Raw genomic sequence first — 17,939 nt, 5'->3', positions numbered from 1 at the left:
TAAAAAGCTCTGCCCATGTTTGTATCGTGTTCATGTTTCAGCTTATAAATAAGTTCCCAGCTTGCTTCTTATAGTTAACTATCAGACCAAATGACGCAAATAGCATTTTATCGCTTTACACCAACTCTTTGCCAAGCACAAAGCCAAACGGAATGGAGTCGATTAAATTCTTCGAAATTAAAACAAAGTTCGCTACACACAAAAAATTTATTTAAAAAAAAAAACCGCTTGCGTACATGACTTACGAAAGACGAAATATGTCAGTACATTTGTATAGCTCAACCGCAAACCAACGACCTACGTCAAAACTGATTGTAGTTGCAGAAATTCCGTAGCAAATTGCAAAATTTTTATGAGTTGCAATAATTACTATACCTATATATACATATGTACGTACGTTATGCAAGTAGGTGACAAACCGTAAGTCGCATCCGCATTCAAATTGTTCTTCGTAATTCAACACAAGTTATTAAAAAAAAAAAAAAAAACAGAAAAAAAAAAAAAAGGATAGCCCAATTTCCCATCAACAGGTTCATTGACTAAACGTCGTCAGATACGTATTATCTGATTGAATTTTTGGTATGCCCGGAATCTTTATGATAAGCACGTGATTCACTCGAAATAAGCGCCCACCCACTCCACGGTGCCATGACGATGATGATGATGATGATGATGATGATGATGATACGATGGCCGTATAATGTTTATAACGATGATGATGGGTGATGGGTGATCCACTGTGCGGCATCGCACTTTGTCCAAAACGCCAGCGGCTATGACGTCAGTAGTCGGCGAACAACGCAGACGCAACAGCCCAGACAGAGACGGCGAGATGGCAGACAGAGAGGGAGAGGGGGCGCAAGATTACCGCGTAGACAAGGGCGCGGTGATTACTCAACGCCCCGCCGCACCCCCCACGATTCCCGCCGCCCTCCGCCCACCATTTGCGGTATAAATAACAAGGGGGCAATTAAAAATGCATTTTTTTTTTATTGTTTTATGTGATTTTCTGTCGTTGGTTTTTTTTTTTTTTTTTTTGTTCTGGCTCTGTGCGCGTTGTTGGGCCTCGGCCTTTTTCATGGGCTTTTTTTTAATATTTTTTTTTTATATATATATTATTTTTTGTTGACTGACAAGACGCACGGACGCTAGTTTGCTGACGCTGATAGGCACTGGCGGAATGACGTGGTAACAGCTTAAAGTAATACAGCTCTTCTGCGGTTGTGAAATCAAAACCACTTTAGGTTAACACACCTGCGATCGAGATCGATATACGGCTAAGTTTTTCGCTCGGCCAATTACGTCAATGCATTTGACGAGAGACGCAGGTAGAAACAACAACAACAAAAAACATTAAAAAATATAAAAAAAAAAAAAGCACAGAAAATAGGTAAGCGCTAATAAAAATAGTGAAGGATAATGACCAGTTGCATTCTCGCACTCTCGCCTGCGATTGCCCCTCCCCGGAACGCCCGATCAACTTGCCCCACTGACCGAAATCGTGGTTTCCGAAGCTCGGAAAGCTCACAAGACCTCTCGAAGATCAGAGCTACCAGGTCGGCCTTTTTTTCCAGCATACAATTGCACTTACAATAAGTATGCAATAGATTAAAATAGTCTGAACCTTTTTTAATATATACCATCAGAAATCGCATCACTAAACTGCTAAATACTTCAAAGAGCACCGCATTTCCATGACACAATTAGCAGACCTTTTTTAAAACCATTATTGGTAGTCTAAAAGTAACTGCTATACCGAAATGACATATTACTCATACGCCTCGTTGCACATTGCGTATGAGTAATATAGTTTTCAAATGAAACAATTTCACTACAATAAAAAAGCGAACTCTTACTGTCTTATTGCGCTATACAATTAATTGAAGCAAAACAAAATATCGCCTTGAACAAGATAAAGCCGTATTTTAAAAATATTACTCATACGACACGTACGCCAAATGTAATTATTTTAAAATAGCAAACTGTTTATTAAAATGCGAGCTCATGTTTTTTGGTATGAAACCTTTAATGGGCTAGTAAAAATGCACATAACTAAGTTAACAGACTACAATCTACGGATATTAGCGATCTCAAAGTATTGCCTACTTGTTTAGGCAATAAAAGTATTTCCGAGAGATACGTTCAAAATCAGGTAGCTTATATTTCAGTTCGTCAGAATGACACAATTAAGTGAAATTATTGTATGACTAACCGATTTTCAATGAATAAACCCCTTTTATTTAGACCAAATCCACTATGCAACTAGTGGAGGTACTACAACTACCCTCTAGATATTTTCGAAAAATATAGCTTTTTTTTGAATCGATTCCCGCTGAAAGCAGCTACATTCCAGCTATATCTGGCATCTCTGTTTCGGGCCAAGCTTAAACGCGGAGAGAAGGGAGAGAATAGTGAAGAACAGAGAGCGGAGAAAAGGTGCTGGCCCAGCCATAAACTTTGCACATTTGCTTTCGGGCACTAATCATGTTTTATGGCCATAAGCACACACACACACACACAGAAATACAGGCGCACACGCACGCACTCGCACAAGCACACACACCCAGACAGTACCCCGTTTTCCCAAAATGGTCAAAACGGGCCATTTGACGCGCGCATTCGCACACGCGTGAATTGTGTGCCGTTTACTGTTGTTCGCTCCATCCACTCCGGTTTGTTTTCTCTGCAATTTTTGTTGTTGCTGTATTGCCTGACATTGATATGATATGATCGCAGTGGCTGTGCATGTCTGTGTGCTTTTTGGCTTGGATTACGGCTCGGATTTGGTGGCTTAAGTGAACTCTCTCAATGGTGCTGGCACATGCTAATTACATTTGATACGCCGCTTTCTGGCTGCCCGGCGCTTTTCTTTTGACGGCGCTTTTCCTCTAACGGTCGGCGCGAGAGGCGACAACTCGACGCAGGCGTTGCACACTAACTGAAATTCGAAATTCGAAATTCGGCCAGGAGGCTTGGCACCGCCTCACCTGTCTCAGCTGTCGCACCTGACCGATCCGCGCTGCCAATAATCTGCGCAGCACTGGCGATTATAATTCCATGCTCGACTCAAAGCTCGAAAAACGTCCCGCCGTGCGAACTGCCTTAATCCTCTACGATCGAGATTGATGGCATCTATATGCGATACTAAGAATAAGATACTAACTTTAAGATATCGCCCGAACCTCTCCACCTTTCCGTAATCTTACTGAACACGCGATATGGGTTTTAATGGTGGAACCTCCGACAAAACTTAAAATAAGGAGAAGGTCATTCTTTTTCGATGTAATGAACCACGGGCTAACGTGTTTTAGGTTATGTTGAATTCAAGTATAAACCATATACCCTACAGTTAAAATTTCCATTATAATAATATCAGAAGTGATTTGAGTATCTTTCTATCCTATTGGAGTTAGTAATCCTCTTAATTTATCTGTTACAAGACACGGAACTTACACTCTTAAATTTGAATACCGGAGTCTGTTGGATTGGAGTTTCCCTGGCAGTCTTGGTTTTTCACCTGCTTCTAAATTGCGCAGCACTGATGATTATAGTTCAATCAAAAGCTCTCAAAGACACAACTTCAATATCGGGCCAAGCATTTCAAAAATAAACACTGCAAGACATTAGGAAGTCTTTTTTTAAAACCTAGATGTTCTAAAAAGTATGCAGCAATCAGATGTAATAGTTTTCAATCCCATGAAATATCATTATATCACTAATTAGAATCACTGATGGATATGTGATAGTCCAAGAACTCATCCATTTTGTTCTCTCAGGTTAAAAGTAAAAACCCGTTCAATTTTTGGATCTAACTCGAAACTAGCTAACTACCCAATATATCATATCATATATCATATATCATTATATATCATATATGTATTTATATTATATTTATATAAAATTGACGCAATAACAGTTTTAAACAAATAATTTCTGACTTTATTTTCATAAACACAACTTGGAAACTATTTTATCAGCGTAAGTGTAGTCACAAATTACAAAATATAGCCTTGCTGCTGTGTCCGCATGTGATTGTGTCTAGATTTAGTGTTAGTTATGGGACGTTTCGGGGTTTCGGAGAGTGTTTAACCTGAGTAAGAAGCGCAACTGACGCTCGCGGCTTCCAAAGTGTAGATAGGGCTTGACAAATAAAAAAAAGTGTAGTAGTACTATAGTGAAACAAAGTTAGTTAGTAACAGAACAACTTAAGAAGGAGGAGGCTTGTTTTGGTGGGTGGATTCGGTCTTCACCGATGACGTCGCTCCCGCTCTTCATAGTGTTCGTTGTGCCGGCTCTTGCTGCTGCGCTCGTAGCCACCACCGTCACGCTTGCGCTCATGGCGCTCGGAGCGGTGGCGACTCCGGCTGCGGCTTCTGCTGCGGCTACGCGAGCTTTGTCTATGGTTGTGCTTCTTCTTGTGCTTGCTGCGGTGGCGGTCGTAATCCTTATTCTTATCCCGCTCGCGATCCCTCTCCCTTTCGCGCTCGCCGTAAGGCATCTGTGGTGGCAGCGGCGCCGGTGGGTAGTCCTCGTAGCCACCGCGACCACGGCCGTAGGACGAGCCAGACGCGGCAGCATAGTAGTCACGCTCGTCATAATCGTTGCGATAGTTATTCGCTTGTGGGTAGGCGTTGGAACGGGAGCCAGCTTGTCCACCGCCACGTCCGCCGCTTCCACGCTCTACGCCACCCTCCGGATACTCCTGGTAGTCCGCATCCTGGGCAGCGGCTCCAGTGCCCTGACCCGCAGTCGACCGACCCGTGCTCAACTGATGAACGGTCACCCCCTGCTCCCTACAGTATTGCTCGATCCTCTTCTCGATCTGCTTTTGAATCGGCACGGGGATGCGCGGAAAGAGCGTGGAGAACCAGTCCAGCTTGGTCATAAACTGATAAACCATCTGTCCGATGGTTAAGACCTGCAAATAGCTTAGGTTAGTGCCAAGTTCTATCAACCGAGTGTTGGGTTTCGTGTGATTGGTGGCTCATACAGTTGACTCACCTGGCCGCCGCCCGCTTTCACGTCGATCTCCTCCTCGTCCTGCAAATAGTCCTCATACCAGTCGTACAGGTCACTCGGCGGCTGCGTGTATCGCAAGTACATAAAGCCTGCGGCACGGAATAAAACTCGGGATTAAAACATTTTCAAGGAGTTGAACTTGTGGTGGTTGGCCAAAGGGGGAAAATGAGTTTCATGGTAGAGTGGCTCGATTTGATTGACGGGAAAGTATTACTTAGTTGGAAGCCTATTCATTTTTGAATGGAATTTATGTTTTCAATTAGAGGGAAAGGCCACTCTGACAAAACATGGAATTTTCTTTTGGAAAAATCTAAAAATCATGAATGTAGTATAAAGCATTTAATCGAATTTAATAATTATGCACACAATTGCGAGGGAAAAACCGGCAAAATCATGCAATAGGAAACTAAAAATCCCTAAAAAAGATATTTTTTAATAGGCAAATTACCGTAGACTTTGACTTTTTCCTTTGATTTTAGTTAGGAATTTCTGAAAAAGCAAGGGTTGAATAGTCAAGATTGTGATTTAAGTCGAATAAATTTGAAAAGATTTGTGCATGCTTAATGAACTGCTCCGGGAATTGCATAAACATGATTACTTGATAAAATAAAATATTTGCAAGTAGGGTAAAGATTACCTTCGCAGGCAGATGCTAGGTCCTCTTCTCGCAAAAGGCACAACTTGAAATCGAAAAGGAAACGTGATTGTTGTTCAATCCATAGAATACCATCCGCCAAGATTCTCTATTATAGTTTGAAACCGTCCAAATCGACCCACCCTGCTTGATGTTTTTTTTTTTTCATTTTTGGGGTGATGTATGGTGTGGTTTGGTTTGGTTTGGTTTCGTTTCGTTTGGTGAGCTGGGGGAGCAGGAGCAAGCGACGGCATATGTGACGGCTGAACTCATGCGACTTACCAACACCTACCTAGTGCCCGGATGTAGGCCGAGTCTGTGTGATTGAGCAGTCCGTTGATCTGCTTCCGGGTCAGCCGCAGCGTGTATAGCTTGTAGAGCAGGCAATATGCCGTGGACACAATGCCGCCGGCGCCAACGCCTCGCACCTAGAAAGGATTAGGATACCGAAAATGAGTACATACATTCATGCATTCCATAAAGCATCGCCAACGATTAGCGCTACATTTCATAAACCACTCACACCGCCGCACATGCCCGTCTGTCCGGACGTTTTGCGGGATCCGCGCTCCCAGGGCTCCATATGCTTCACCTGGTAGTAGATCTCGTCGACCACTTCATGGTAGGTTTTCAGTTTAAACAAATGGACTGTTTCGAGTACACAAAAAAAGGCGGGTAAGTGGGACGATTGACAACAGCACGCGTGTGGATTTTTATGCACCTTTGAAGTAGCTGGAGCTCTGGATGTTGGCCAGGATCAGGGCATTCAGGTTCATCGAGGACTCGTTGCCCCAAAAGGGCAGCGTGTTGTGCTGCTTGCCGGCCTTCTTGCCACCGCCGGCCGAAGATGACGCCGAATAATCTGCACGAGACAAGACGCCGCCATCAATGAAACGCTCGCGGTGATTAGATGCAATGTTCTTACTCACCTTCGTCCATGCCTACTGCTCTTTGATTATTGGGCGCATTAATTTCACGGCTGCCAAAGGATTGTGTGCGCGGGAAAACGCGAAAAATCCAAGCACAATTTGCAATTTACATGCGAGAAAATGCCCAAATTGGCGATGTGTATGCGTTAGCACTCGTTATCGGTGTGTTATCGATAACGCTGAAGAGGGTAATTCTTGAGGCCACTGCTGCGGTCGTAACTGTTCACCACAAGTCACGATTTTCCGTTTTTATATTATTAATTTAATATTTGCTCCAATTATAAAACCTTATTCGTAAGCGTAAATAAATTATATCACAGTAAGAGCAATTTTCTTTTCCTTCTACGTTTTTTGGGTCAATTATTATGGAAATGCATAGAAAATTCGCATTTCGTTCAGTTATATATATATATGCTTATCCTTTTTAATTACTCATTTATTTGATTTGCAATACTACATTTAAGAAACAAAAAGTGTAATTTTCCGTTACTAAATCGTTTCACAAACTTTTAAATATTTCCAGGGAATGGCAGAGTGACCAGTGCGCCGGAAGAATTGCCTTTACTGGCATTCGCAGCGAGGTCACACTGTGCCCAACTGAATCCAATCCGAATCCCCATCTTCGCATCCGCATCTGCATCTGCATTCCGCCGCCCAGGACGAGCACCCAGTGGCCAATCCGCAGACCATGTCGCCCAAGTACACACATGCGATTGTGGCCAGGTGAGTGAAGCCCAGATTCGTCGCAATTCGACGGATTGGCGCATCCGGAGGAGGGAGTGCCCCAGTGGCGCGGAATTAGGTCACCCAACCATTGGTTCGTGGGTACACATGCCAGTGGGTGGGGCTGCACCTTCCAAGGTGCCCAGTTCCTGGATCCTGTATTTAACACTATCTAGTTTTGATATACCCATACTATCTATCTGATTATTCTGATTTATCTGTAGCTACATATCTATAATAGAACTTATAAACCTGAGGATACGAATTTTGAAGTTATACGTTTAAAAATACAGTTTCCTGTTTACCAAGCGCACCTCTTCTACAACAGTTTCTCCCACAATCATTAAGCAATGCCTAAACAAAATGCTTAATAATAGGAATTAATAACTTTCTTAGCAGACTATACGTCTATAAGGAATAGTTAGCATACAAGTACACTCGTTTATCCACTCAGACACTCCCGTATGCGCGCCTCAATTAGTATACCCATTGTTAACCGCTTTAAGTCCGTAGAATCTCGGATGCCCTGCTGGAGAACGGGAAGTTCGATGTACAACTGGCCAAGCAGCAGCACGAGCAGTACTGCACCCTCCTGCGGACCATTGGCCTCGATGTGATCGAGCTGCCGCCGGATGACCAGCTGCCCGAGGGCGTATTCGTCGAGAACAGTGCCGTGATCTGTAACGGAGTGGCACTGATCGGAAGATCGGAGCATCCCAAGCGGCGACTCGAGGCCGAGAGCATGGCCATTATCCTCAAAAAAGAGCTAGACATTCCGGTCATCGAGATCGAGGATCCGCAAGCTCTGCTCGATGGTGGCGACGTGCTTTTCACGGGTATATATTTCATTTAAAGAGATACCATGTTCCATAATTAAGCATTGTGTTAATTGCATTAGGTCGCGAATTCTTCATTGGCATCTCCAGTTTCACCAACGAGGAGGGAGCCCGGGCGGTGGCCATGGCCTATCCCGAATATCCAGTGACGCCGATTCGGGTATTGTTATACTATAACTATTAGAAGCTTTATAGATTATCCACTGAGATCCGCTTAGGCATATTACTACAATTGAGTAACCATCTGTGAACAGATCTTTGGGATTGTCTATTAAAGCTCCCCTTTCTTTTATATTTGCATATATTACAACCATTTAACCATTATTCAACGCATTCAGGTCAACGGCACCAAGAGGCTGAAGTACTATGTGACCATGGCGGGGCCGGAAGTGCTGTGTGTGAGCAGTAGCCCCACCTGCCAGGAGATCGTGAAGCGGATGGAGCGCGAGGCCATCTGCACCTACCAGAAGTTGACTCTGCCCGAGGAGAGTGCGGCCAATATGCTGTACATCAACGGAACGATCGTGCACAGATCGCCGACGGAAATTCCAGAAGCCTACAAGGTCAGCATCGAACGCCAACCCGTTCTAATTAGACGCCGTGCTAATTGTTCTTTTTCTTCTTTCGGGCAGACTTTAAAAGAGAAAATCGACATTCCAACACGCAACATAAATATTAGTGAATTTAGCCAATATTCCAGTGGTCTGACCTCGTCGTGTTTGTTGCTGCGACGCTGGAAGTCCATACGGAGCTTGTGAATCTCTCTGGGAGCTGAGAGGATCACCCGACCGGAGTGAGAAGCATTGCCATGAGAAACATGCACAACAGCCCCAAGGAGCGGGAAACTGGATGCATTCCCTGCTCTGTCCAGGCATCAGCAAAATTGTATTATCTTATTATAGTTTATACACATCTCTTGTTATTGTTACAAATTAAGATTAAACCTTTGACGCTAATCAAACTGATCGTCGCTGAGGCGTCGCTGCTGTTACTTTCCCAGCCCATTGTTACGTTATAAGTTGTGTAATTCAATCAGAGCTGGAAAGTATCATCGCCGTCGACGTCCAGATAGATGATCGCCATTCCTCCACTCACACTCCATGACGGTGTTGAACGGATATCATTGTATTAATATGGTAAAATTGCTATTATGAATTGTATCTACTTTACAAGTAGTTTGTTGAATGTGTTCACTGTCTGTCCTCGAAATAAATGCAACATTTGTAATCTCTTCTTAAAAAACTTAAATGCCACTGAAATGCATCATTTGGGATTGGTCAATGGAAACGCCGGTAACTTTAAGTGAACATTTCATTTATTTATATCTAAATATAAACTTAGCCTACATTTAAATGCATTTTGCTTTATCAGAATTTAAAACTTATCAAATGTGTGTAGGACTTTGGGTGGGGATGCGGTGATTTCTCAGACATTGTGGATGAATGATCATGGACCATCTGGTTGGATGAAGTTTTCTCCGGTGAGTGTGAGACTTGGTGATCTTTGTGGAGTAATACTAGTCATAATAAATAGGGAGTCCTTACTATAATTACAAGTTCAGTTAGCTGGGTTTTGAGTGGGCGAAACTTAGGATATAAGCCCACTGCACATACATATACATATATATATATATATACATATATATGCATATTGGCGAGTGGCAGTGGTACTAAAATACTTTGGGACTAGCACGCCAATCTTTTGGATTGACTGCCATGCGGGGAGGCAGGTGGTAAGGTTATACATCTTGTATATATCTATAATCTATATACAACTAACTAGGGTTGGGCTGAGTGGGCCGAGCTAGCTGGGAAAGGGGCGTGGCTCGTTGGCCGCCCTGGGATCGATGTACGAGATCACGCTGCTCTGGCTGCTGTCATCCTCTATCGTCTCGTTGAGATTTTCGTTGTGGGAATTGCTCAGTGGCTTCGCTTCCATCTCCATCTCCTTCTCGCGATCGCGCTCTCTTTCTCTTTCGAAGCGCTCGACGGCCTCCTGCTTGTTCCTCAACGGACTGCGGCATTTGATGGCCTCGTACAGCTCGTCGATGGAGGTGTCCTGGTCATGATCGTGATGGTGATGGTGGTCCTGCTCGGCATCACCTGCCACCCTTTCGCCACCCGTGGCCGCCACGAACTCATCGTCGAACTCGTTCAGCACATCCACATCTGCATCGCTGGCATTCGAGGATTGATAGCAGCGGAAATCATCGGTTAGGGTCAGATTCAGATCGTTGTCCGCCTGGGGAGCATACAGTCCATGGCTTCGGATGCTAATCTCCGAGTTTTGGTAGTTCAGATCGCTCTCGTTCGTCGGACTGCCGGATAGCAGGCGACCATCGTCCTCCGTGTCCACCGTAGCCGTCGGATGATGGCCCTTCAGCTGACTGAGATTGCTGCTGGAGCAGGAGTAAATCTGGCGCAACTGCTGCTCCTCCAGGGTGCTGCCCTCGTTGACGGACAGCTGTCTGGACTCTTGCTGGTCGCCTAGGCTATCCAATCCGGGCGCGTTTGCCCCACTGCCTCCACCACCAGCCAGCATCTCACTGATATTATTCAGCGACTTCGACTGCTGCTGCTGACTGAAGCGGATAAGGACACTGGGAAAGTCGTCGTCCAACTGGATGCTATTAGTGGTGGTAACCTGCAGCGAGTTGGACACGTATATCTCGTGCTTCTGGAGGAGCGGCTCTTCAAGGCTGACTTCCGGCAAGCCCAAACTATTCATGGCCTCCAAGCTGGGCTGTTTGACGGGCGTGGAACTCATGGGTTGATGGGCTGATCCTCGATTTCGGAACAGGCTGCTCATCCCGCTAGCTGGTGGCAGAGTATTGGCATACAATGGAGCATGTTCGTCAAGTGAACTGGCGTCTTCCTCCTCCAGTTCATGCTCCGGTTCCTCCATCGTCGCCGGCGTCTGACCATGCTCCTCTTCCTCCTCCTCCTCTTCGTCGTCGTCCAGCTCGTGCAGCGTTTCATCCAGCAGTGAAGGTGTTCTAGTGCGTCCATTGGCCCTCAGTTTGATCACCTCATGCTGGGGAGTCAATGTCTCCGGGATGTTGGTGTAGATATTGGCCTGCATGATCTTGGACGCCGACGAGGCGCTGGCGGGCACAAAGCGCTTAAACTGCATGGAATCCCCGCCGGAACTCATAGCGCCCATGTTCCCGTGTTCCTTGGGAGCTCCAGCCATCGGCGAGCCCTGATTCTTGTAGTGCAGATTGGTGTTATTTATCTTACTGCCGCCGGCCAGCATTGTCATCGCATTGTGGTGCCTACTGTACAGCTGCTCCGAACTGGCATCGCTCAGGCTGTGCTGGCTGTGGAGCTGCATTTGCATTTGCATCTGGAGCTGCATCTGCGGCATTGTCTGGCGCTGCAGCTCAAAGTTGTTCCGCTTGGCCAGGCGCTTCTGCTTCTTGAAGAACTTTCGGGCCACGTTAATCTGGTTGGGATTGTAGAAGATCTCCGCCGAGGGTATGAGGTCGTGACTGGAGCCATGGAGCAGGGCGTTCAGGCTGTGCGGTGGCACCGGTGCTCCACCGGTTGGGCCAGAAACTCCGCCAGCCGCTGCACCACCGCCTGCTCCTTGCTGACCGCTGGTGTTGTTGATTATAGTAACGCCGCCGGCACCGTTGGCCTGGAGCAGCTGCTCCTGCTGACTCCTCGTTTGACTTCTCGTCTGGCTGCGCATGCTCCTCGAACACTGGCTATTCGAACGCGAGCCCGCCGAATTGTTGGCCTCGTACAAGCTGCCCGGTCCGGGATTGGCCTTGTAGGCTACAATGGAGTTGCTAATCATGGCCGTTCCGGGTCCAGGCATCATGCTCGACGGGTGGGCACCCCTCGCCTGGCTGCCATTGTTGTAGGTCACCAGTTTGGCGGGTATGCTGCGTCCATCTCTGCCCTGCGACCATGCCTGGCGAGCATCGTTCCTGCTCAGGTTGTAGAAGATCAGCAGGAAAATGCCCAGAACCGAACAGCAGCCGGCGAAGGATAGCACATAGAGCTCCTGACCACCATTCACGTAGGCAGCTGCGGACAACCAGGCGCCGGCATACAAAACCAGGAAAATGAAGTGACCACGCAAATGCGAAAGGTTCGAGCGTTCGAAGTCGTCTACAATGCTGCTCAATGGATTGCTCAGCGTGCTGTACTGCTCCTGCATGTGATCCTGCTCTTTGCGACCACCATGATTGCCAGATCCGCCTCCGATCGCCGCTGTCGTGGCACTGCCATTCGCATCCAGCCAATCCAGATCGATGTGCTCCGTTGCCTGCGTATTGTTGTCCGAATACTGACGATTCTGCTGATGTTGCATTTGCAGTTGCAGCACATTCACCGCCTGCTGACTCAGCTGGTAATAGATGCACAGGGCCAAAATGCCGCAGAAGATGACGAGAATGACGGCTGGCACAAGGAGCGCATTCAGCGTGGTGGAACTGTGCAGGAAACAATAGTCGTAGGTTGCGTACTCCGCCAGATTCACAGCACTGCTAATGCCGCAGATGAGCAGCGCGATGCCCCAGCCCACCAGGTAGATGCCCAGAATGGGTTTTCGCTCTCGCTCCCGTTGCGGCTCCATATCCTGACCCGGGCATTGTCCCTGACCGGATGTTGTCGTCTTGGTCAGTCGCTTGTACATGCTACTCAGGCTGACACAAACCCACAGCAGTACGCACAGTCCGAGGTAGTGCATCAGCAATCCCAACAAACGGCACTGCGGCTGACTGGCCGTTTGGTAGATGCCCAGCGAGAAGGCCAGTGCCAGTGCACCCAGGGCCAACCAGGTGTTGACCAGAGCATGCCGCTGTACCCTATTGATTCGCACAGCTCTGCCGAAAACAGCAAAGGTCACCGCATTGAAGGCGCAGCAGGCGAAGAGTAGACCGCAGCCAGCGTACACTGCAGCCGGTGGATGTCGGAAACGTGCGCCCGACTCCTCGCTACGGAAATCATTCAGATACAGGCTCCGCTGCAGCAGGCCATAGTATCCGGTGCGACTGCAACTGAACATGACCAGAGTGCGATGCTGGTAGTGCTGTTGGCAAACGCTCGTCTCCCAGCGCTGCTCATCCGCATCCCACCAGGCGGGTTGAGGCGCACTCAGTGGATTGTGATACGGGTGAGCTCTCAGCATCACTGTTACCCGTTGCTGGTATACATCCTCCTCCGGATCTAGCTCGTTATCGGCCCTAAACTGCAGCGCCTCTCCATCGCTGCTGTACGCCAGTATTCCAATGATGGCGGAAGACAGGGATTCATTGTGGCTTCCTCGCAGATTTGGCAACAGTTTGCCATTCCTGTGCAGCGAGATCATCAAGCGGAGACTTCGGATTGTCGATGTAGCCGGCAAAGTGGTTGAGCTATTTCCAATCACACTATAGGGCAGCTGTATTGCGGCATCGATATCGCCATGCTCATACATGGGTATCGTATCGTTGGCACTGTTGCACTGGAAGCCCCGCGGACTTTGCTCCAGCCAAACGCATGACAGGCTAACGAAGGCATCCAAGCTGATGTTAAAGAACTCGACGAATAGGTTGCGCTGCTGGGCAAGCGATCCACGCCAGGGTATCATCTCCGCGGGCAGCGGTTCCGCCTGGGTGCTGGCCAAGGCCAGGCGCATGGCCGAGGATTCGACCACGTGGAGCAGCCGCTGCCCAGTTCCCTGCTCGGACTGTGCGGCTCGAAAGAGATGCGCGGGCAGGTTTAGCAGTTGCGAAACTATGTCCATCAGCAGGTGACTTATCTCTTGCTGTTGCTGCGGCTGCTCCAGTTGATCCAAGTACTTGACCAACGTGCGTGCAATGTACTCCAAATCCATGGGATCTCGTATGCGATTCAGCTGCGTCTGCGCTTGCGTAAAGTTGTGCAAACGGCGTGCAATCTCCAGCGCATTCTGACCCTTCGTCAGCGTAAGATTCACCTTGGCGAACTGCTCCAGTATGCGTGTCGTCTCGCTGACGTACACACAACTTTCCGTATCCAAATTTAGCCACTCACCCGACGGTCCGCACTCATGCGAAGCTCGGCGGGCTTGCGTGGCATCGCTGGGCTCCTCCACGCACTCCTGCAGCACAGTCTCGCCCCGCATCGTCCTGGGCCAGTGGTAGGTGCCCTTGTTCGTGTGCACCACACGAGCTTCGCAGTACAGCGTCCCCTTGGCCACCACATGCAGAACGATGGCCTGCGATAGATTCGCCTGCTGGCTGCGCAGCGTGCAATCCCACATGCCTGTGTGATTCTGGGTTAGGCTGGCAATGCGCAGTATCGATTGCAGTATGCCCGAGTCCGTGGAATGGCGAGTCTCCAGGTTCACATCGCCGAAGACTTTGGTGGGATCCTGGTAAATAATATCCTCGGTGGAGTTTTTGGCTCGTATCTTTTCGGACCAACCCCAGAACACATAAGCCTTGGTCGGCAGATCCTCGCTCTCCCTGGGCACACCAATGGCAACGCGTGGGGCGTGGCACTTGAGCTGCAGCTCATCGCCCTCAAATGCCACCTGATTCTGGCTGGGAATTAGCTCGAGCAACGGTTGCAGCAGCGTCTCACAATGGAAATCCTTTCCCACGCGCAGTTTCTTTAGCGGCATGCCTCGAAAGTTGCCCGGCGATTCGCATTTTGGTGGCGGCTGTAAACGCACTTCGCGGCTGCTCGACCAGGCGATCAACCAAATCAAACCGCAATCGCAGGCCAAGGGATTTCCAGACAGATCGCTGTAAGAAGATGATATCAATTAGAATATAATAACTCTCACTGTTTTTGCAAGCATCAGAATGGATATTGAACTTACAGCAACTTAAGCTTGGGCATTTGGTCAAAGGTGCCCTCATAGATGTGGCTAATGGCATTGCCGGCCAGCTTGAGCTTCTCCAGATGCGCCAGACTATCCCCGAATGTGTCTTTGTCCAGTTCGGTGAGCAGATTGAACGACAAATCCAGACGCTTGAGTTCAGTAAAGTTTCGAAAATCCTCGGCGGTTATCAGTGCAATTGAATTCTTGCTGGCATTGCTATAAGGAAAAGTAAGTTATTTCCATTTTAGAGGAACACCAGGCGGCTGTTATCGAGTCACTTACATGCTGACAATACTGGTCACATCCTCTCCAAAGTCCAACTCCCGCCAGTTGGTTATCTGCTGCTCATCGCAGCGAATCTTTAGGCTGTGTATGTTTTCCGCTGTGCTCCGGCAACTGCATTTCCGTGGGCACGATGACGCTGTTCCTGGTCCCGTCGCGATGCCCGTTTCGGGATTTTGGGGGAGCTCCGTATCTTGTGGCATCTGCACTTGCACCGCCTGGCCCCCCTCTGCTGCGCTCGACGTCGCCGTCGCTGTCGGCATCAGATTTAGGAAGAACAACAACAAGAGCAGCAGTATCGCGAGAAGGGGGAGGGGCAGCGGTGGATGGCTTGATGTGATGGGTGGAGAAGGAGAAGGGGGGCGATCTCCACGCCCCTCTTTCGTTTGGCCGCCCATTTGGATCGATGCGAGTGATTACATGCCGGGCGCAGGTAGCGCACATTTAATTAACAATTTTCGATTTAAGTAAACGCATTATAAGCAACAACAATAATACACTGCGCTTTTTTTTTAGTTTATACAAAAAAGTGGTACGCTTAGTGTGACCGTCGAACTATCGATAGATAATACCGCCCGGTTGTAAAAAAAATACGCAAACTATAAAAATTGTGAATTGTGAGTGCAGTACACTCTTGGTATATCGATAGCTAGCGTGGTTCGGTACCTGGCTAATTATGGAGTAAAACTCGACTATTTAAAAAATGAAATTGAAGTAAACAAATTTCCTATTGCTAAGAAACAGGTATTCTTTAAATTTTTAGCTAGTATGGTGGGTATATAGCTAGTGGGTATATAAAGTATACGTTTTAGGGGTAAAGTCTAGACTCATCTAATGTTAGTAAGAAGGGCGTGTGTTCAGTTTAAAATAAGTTTATTTTGAGCCAACTGGGCGGTTTGGTTTGGTCCGGGTTCATGACCCCGCCGCGTCGCCGCACAACCAACGTAATTATGCAAAAAAAAGAAGCACACGCACAAACAAACATTGAGATTACGAAAAACAGGTTTCCTTCTTTAAACTTAGAGCTATTTTTGAATGCTGCCTAAACGATCTGGGCGAGGGGATTTCCTCGGGAAGGGTTAGAATCTAGGGGAGCTATGGTTCCAAGAGGTGGCCAGCCTCTACGCCAGCTTGCCATTGTGCGCTTCGCGATATTTGGACAGCTTGTCCATGTACTCGTCGTGCTGCTCCAAGGTGGCCAGCAGACCCTCCGTATTGACTGGCGATTCCTCTGGTCCGTAGTTAATCAACTGATCGTTCAGCGTGGTCATTGTGCCGCCCAGTGCGTGCAGAATGGCGTCGCCGGCGCATATGTCCCACTTCTTGATCTTCGACGTGTGCAGATAGGCGGTGGCATTGTTGGCCACCACCTGGAGCACCTTATAGCCAGCTCCCGCCGCCGTCAGCAGGCTGACATTCTCGCCAAAGATGCCTCTCGCCAGATCCTTGGCACCCGCCGTGTGGGATCGCGAGACTGTGATGATGGGCGCCTGATTGTTTGGCGAATGCTGTGGATGTAGATTGGACAGGTACTCGGACATCGAGTTGCCCACCCACGCCCACGCGGTTTGTCCATTGAACGGGCTGTGGATCACGCCGATGATGGGTCTTCCGGCCACCGCCACGCACACCATGGTGGTCACGTACTCGTATAGCTCCTCTGTGGATTGAAAAACGAAATTTAGCTCCAGAACAGACCAACTAGATTGTATAATATAAATAACTATGGAAGCCATCCTTACCGGTGAACTCCTTGGTGGCATCCAGCGGATCTACCCAAACAGTGACATCCTGGGCATTTACGGTCACATCCGGTATCTGTGCGGTCTCGTGGAGGACCGTTGGATCCAGATCATAGCCGTGCGCCTGCTTGCAGTGCTCCTTGTCCTCCTCGGAGAAGATTTGTACGCGGGGAAAGATTCGCTGTAGGCCCTGCTTCATCACACAATGTGACCGGCCGTCGGCATCCGTGAACGGATCATTGACGCCCTCGTCCGTCTTGCCCTTGCTGCGCTCCTTCAGCTGGCGACTTCGGGCCACGTCCAGTACCTCGAGTCCGCCACGCTGGGCGGCCTGTATGGCGGCTATAAGCATCTTGCGTAGATTGACGCGGCTGGGATTGTCACTGCGCAGCATGCCGTAGATCGCCGGCCGCTCCTCCTGGTGGAAATTGAGGAAGTAGACCAGGACAATGGTCAGCAGGATGGCCACAATGGTGGCCGGCAGCCGGTTGATGCGAATGGAGCGTCCGTTCATCTTGGCCTCGCTCATGGATCGCCCGATTTCTCTATATTCAATCTACTATATACTAGACTATATACTATATTCTATTCTATTCTATCTATGCGTGTATCAGTGTGCTGTCGTATTTGCCAGATCACCACATTGAGATCAAGCAGATGCTGTCTTGAAAAAACCCTCGCAAGAACTAAAACGAAAAACACTTGATGATGGCGCGTCGGTGGGTGTGGACGGCGGGGGCGGGGGCACAGGTGTTTCTTTATGCTCTTCGAGGCGAGGGGGGAGCACAGGTGAGCTATGCTCGGTGCTGATCTATTCAATTCCACGTCCACGTTGCGCGTTTTTTCCCCCAAAAACAGCCCCAAACAAAACCAAACAATAACAAACTAGAGCTGGCACTGAATCGATAGGCTCCATCGATACATTCAGAACAGCGAATGTGTGTGAAGATCAATATTTGTAAAGATCAGAGGT

General features: G+C 48.1%; 4 protein-coding genes across 6 annotated transcripts; 1 reads left to right on the top strand and 3 right to left on the bottom strand.

Moving 5' to 3' along the window:
- Positions 1-3,916: 3,916 nt before the first annotated feature.
- On the bottom strand, positions 3,917-6,739 carry LOC117146771 (pre-mRNA-splicing factor 38B). Of its 3 annotated transcripts, XM_033313289.1 has the most exons (6): positions 6,583-6,739; positions 6,375-6,515; positions 6,177-6,301; positions 5,946-6,081; positions 5,002-5,108; positions 3,917-4,918 (listed from the first exon to the last, which is right to left on the bottom strand). In XM_033313289.1, the coding sequence occupies exons 1-6, from the start codon at positions 6,590-6,592 to the stop codon at positions 4,247-4,249; spliced, it is 1,191 nt and encodes a 396-aa protein (XP_033169180.1). In that variant the 5' UTR covers positions 6,593-6,739; the 3' UTR covers positions 3,917-4,246. The 3 variants fall into 3 exon arrangements, with proteins under 3 accessions (XP_033169180.1, XP_033169183.1, XP_033169182.1); XM_033313292.1 differs by lacking the exons at positions 6,177-6,301; positions 6,375-6,515; positions 6,583-6,739 and having other exon boundaries at positions 5,936-6,024; XM_033313291.1 differs by lacking the exons at positions 5,946-6,081; positions 6,177-6,301; positions 6,375-6,515; positions 6,583-6,739 and adding an exon at positions 5,657-5,915.
- Positions 6,740-7,169: 430 nt separating this feature from the next.
- LOC117146773 (N(G),N(G)-dimethylarginine dimethylaminohydrolase 1) lies at positions 7,170-9,389 on the top strand. The gene is made up of 5 exons (XM_033313294.1): positions 7,170-7,305; positions 7,819-8,141; positions 8,204-8,301; positions 8,480-8,704; positions 8,774-9,389. Exons 1-5 carry the CDS (start codon positions 7,271-7,273, stop codon positions 8,897-8,899), a joined length of 807 nt encoding a protein of 268 aa, XP_033169185.1. The 5' UTR covers positions 7,170-7,270; the 3' UTR covers positions 8,900-9,389.
- Positions 9,390-9,438: 49 nt separating this feature from the next.
- Positions 9,439-15,778, bottom strand: LOC117146769 (adhesion G protein-coupled receptor A3). Its single transcript, XM_033313283.1, has 3 exons — positions 15,225-15,778; positions 14,940-15,158; positions 9,439-14,862 (listed from the first exon to the last, which is right to left on the bottom strand). The coding sequence occupies exons 1-3, from the start codon at positions 15,620-15,622 to the stop codon at positions 9,945-9,947; spliced, it is 5,535 nt and encodes a 1,844-aa protein (XP_033169174.1). The 5' UTR covers positions 15,623-15,778; the 3' UTR covers positions 9,439-9,944.
- Positions 15,779-16,080: 302 nt separating this feature from the next.
- On the bottom strand, positions 16,081-17,855 carry LOC117146772 (putative inositol monophosphatase 3). Its single transcript, XM_033313293.1, has 2 exons — positions 16,967-17,855; positions 16,081-16,884 (listed from the first exon to the last, which is right to left on the bottom strand). The coding sequence occupies exons 1-2, from the start codon at positions 17,493-17,495 to the stop codon at positions 16,346-16,348; spliced, it is 1,068 nt and encodes a 355-aa protein (XP_033169184.1). The 5' UTR covers positions 17,496-17,855; the 3' UTR covers positions 16,081-16,345.
- Between the last annotated feature and the right edge of the window lie 84 nt (positions 17,856-17,939).

Source organism: Drosophila mauritiana, chromosome X (assembly GCF_004382145.1).
Source record: "Drosophila mauritiana strain mau12 chromosome X, ASM438214v1, whole genome shotgun sequence".
In the NCBI taxonomy this organism is placed as follows: domain Eukaryota; kingdom Metazoa; phylum Arthropoda; class Insecta; order Diptera; family Drosophilidae; genus Drosophila; species Drosophila mauritiana.
This window is presented reverse-complemented; position numbering and strand designations above follow the sequence as displayed.

What these genes read in the sequence shown, in the direction of transcription:
- LOC117146771 (XM_033313289.1), bottom strand. An exon ending in GAGCTCCAGCTACTTCAAAG is followed by an intron (nt 6,302 to 6,374) that starts GTGCATAAAAAT and finishes TACTCGAAACAG; the next exon opens with TCCATTTGTTTAAACTGAAA. An exon ending in GGCCTACATCCGGGCACTAG is followed by an intron (nt 5,109 to 5,945) that starts GTAGGTGTTGGT and finishes TCCGTGCCGCAG; the next exon opens with GCTTTATGTACTTGCGATAC.
- LOC117146773 (XM_033313294.1), top strand. Translation starts at nt 7,271, where the DNA reads ATGTCGCCCAAGTACACACATGCGATTGTGGCCAG. An exon ending in ACACATGCGATTGTGGCCAG is followed by an intron (nt 7,306 to 7,818) that starts GTGAGTGAAGCC and finishes TTAAGTCCGTAG; the next exon opens with AATCTCGGATGCCCTGCTGG. An exon ending in ATCCAGTGACGCCGATTCGG is followed by an intron (nt 8,302 to 8,479) that starts GTATTGTTATAC and finishes CAACGCATTCAG; the next exon opens with GTCAACGGCACCAAGAGGCT.
- LOC117146769 (XM_033313283.1), bottom strand. Translation starts at nt 15,622, where the DNA reads ATGGGCGGCCAAACGAAAGAGGGGCGTGGAGATCGCCCCCCTTCTCCT. An exon ending in GTGACCAGTATTGTCAGCAT is followed by an intron (nt 15,159 to 15,224) that starts GTAAGTGACTCG and finishes TTTTCCTTATAG; the next exon opens with CAATGCCAGCAAGAATTCAA. An exon ending in ATGCCCAAGCTTAAGTTGCT is followed by an intron (nt 14,863 to 14,939) that starts GTAAGTTCAATA and finishes ATCTTCTTACAG; the next exon opens with CGATCTGTCTGGAAATCCCT.
- LOC117146772 (XM_033313293.1), bottom strand. Translation starts at nt 17,495, where the DNA reads ATGAGCGAGGCCAAGATGAACGGACGCTCCATTCGCATCAACCGGCTG. An exon ending in TGCCACCAAGGAGTTCACCG is followed by an intron (nt 16,885 to 16,966) that starts GTAAGGATGGCT and finishes TTCAATCCACAG; the next exon opens with AGGAGCTATACGAGTACGTG.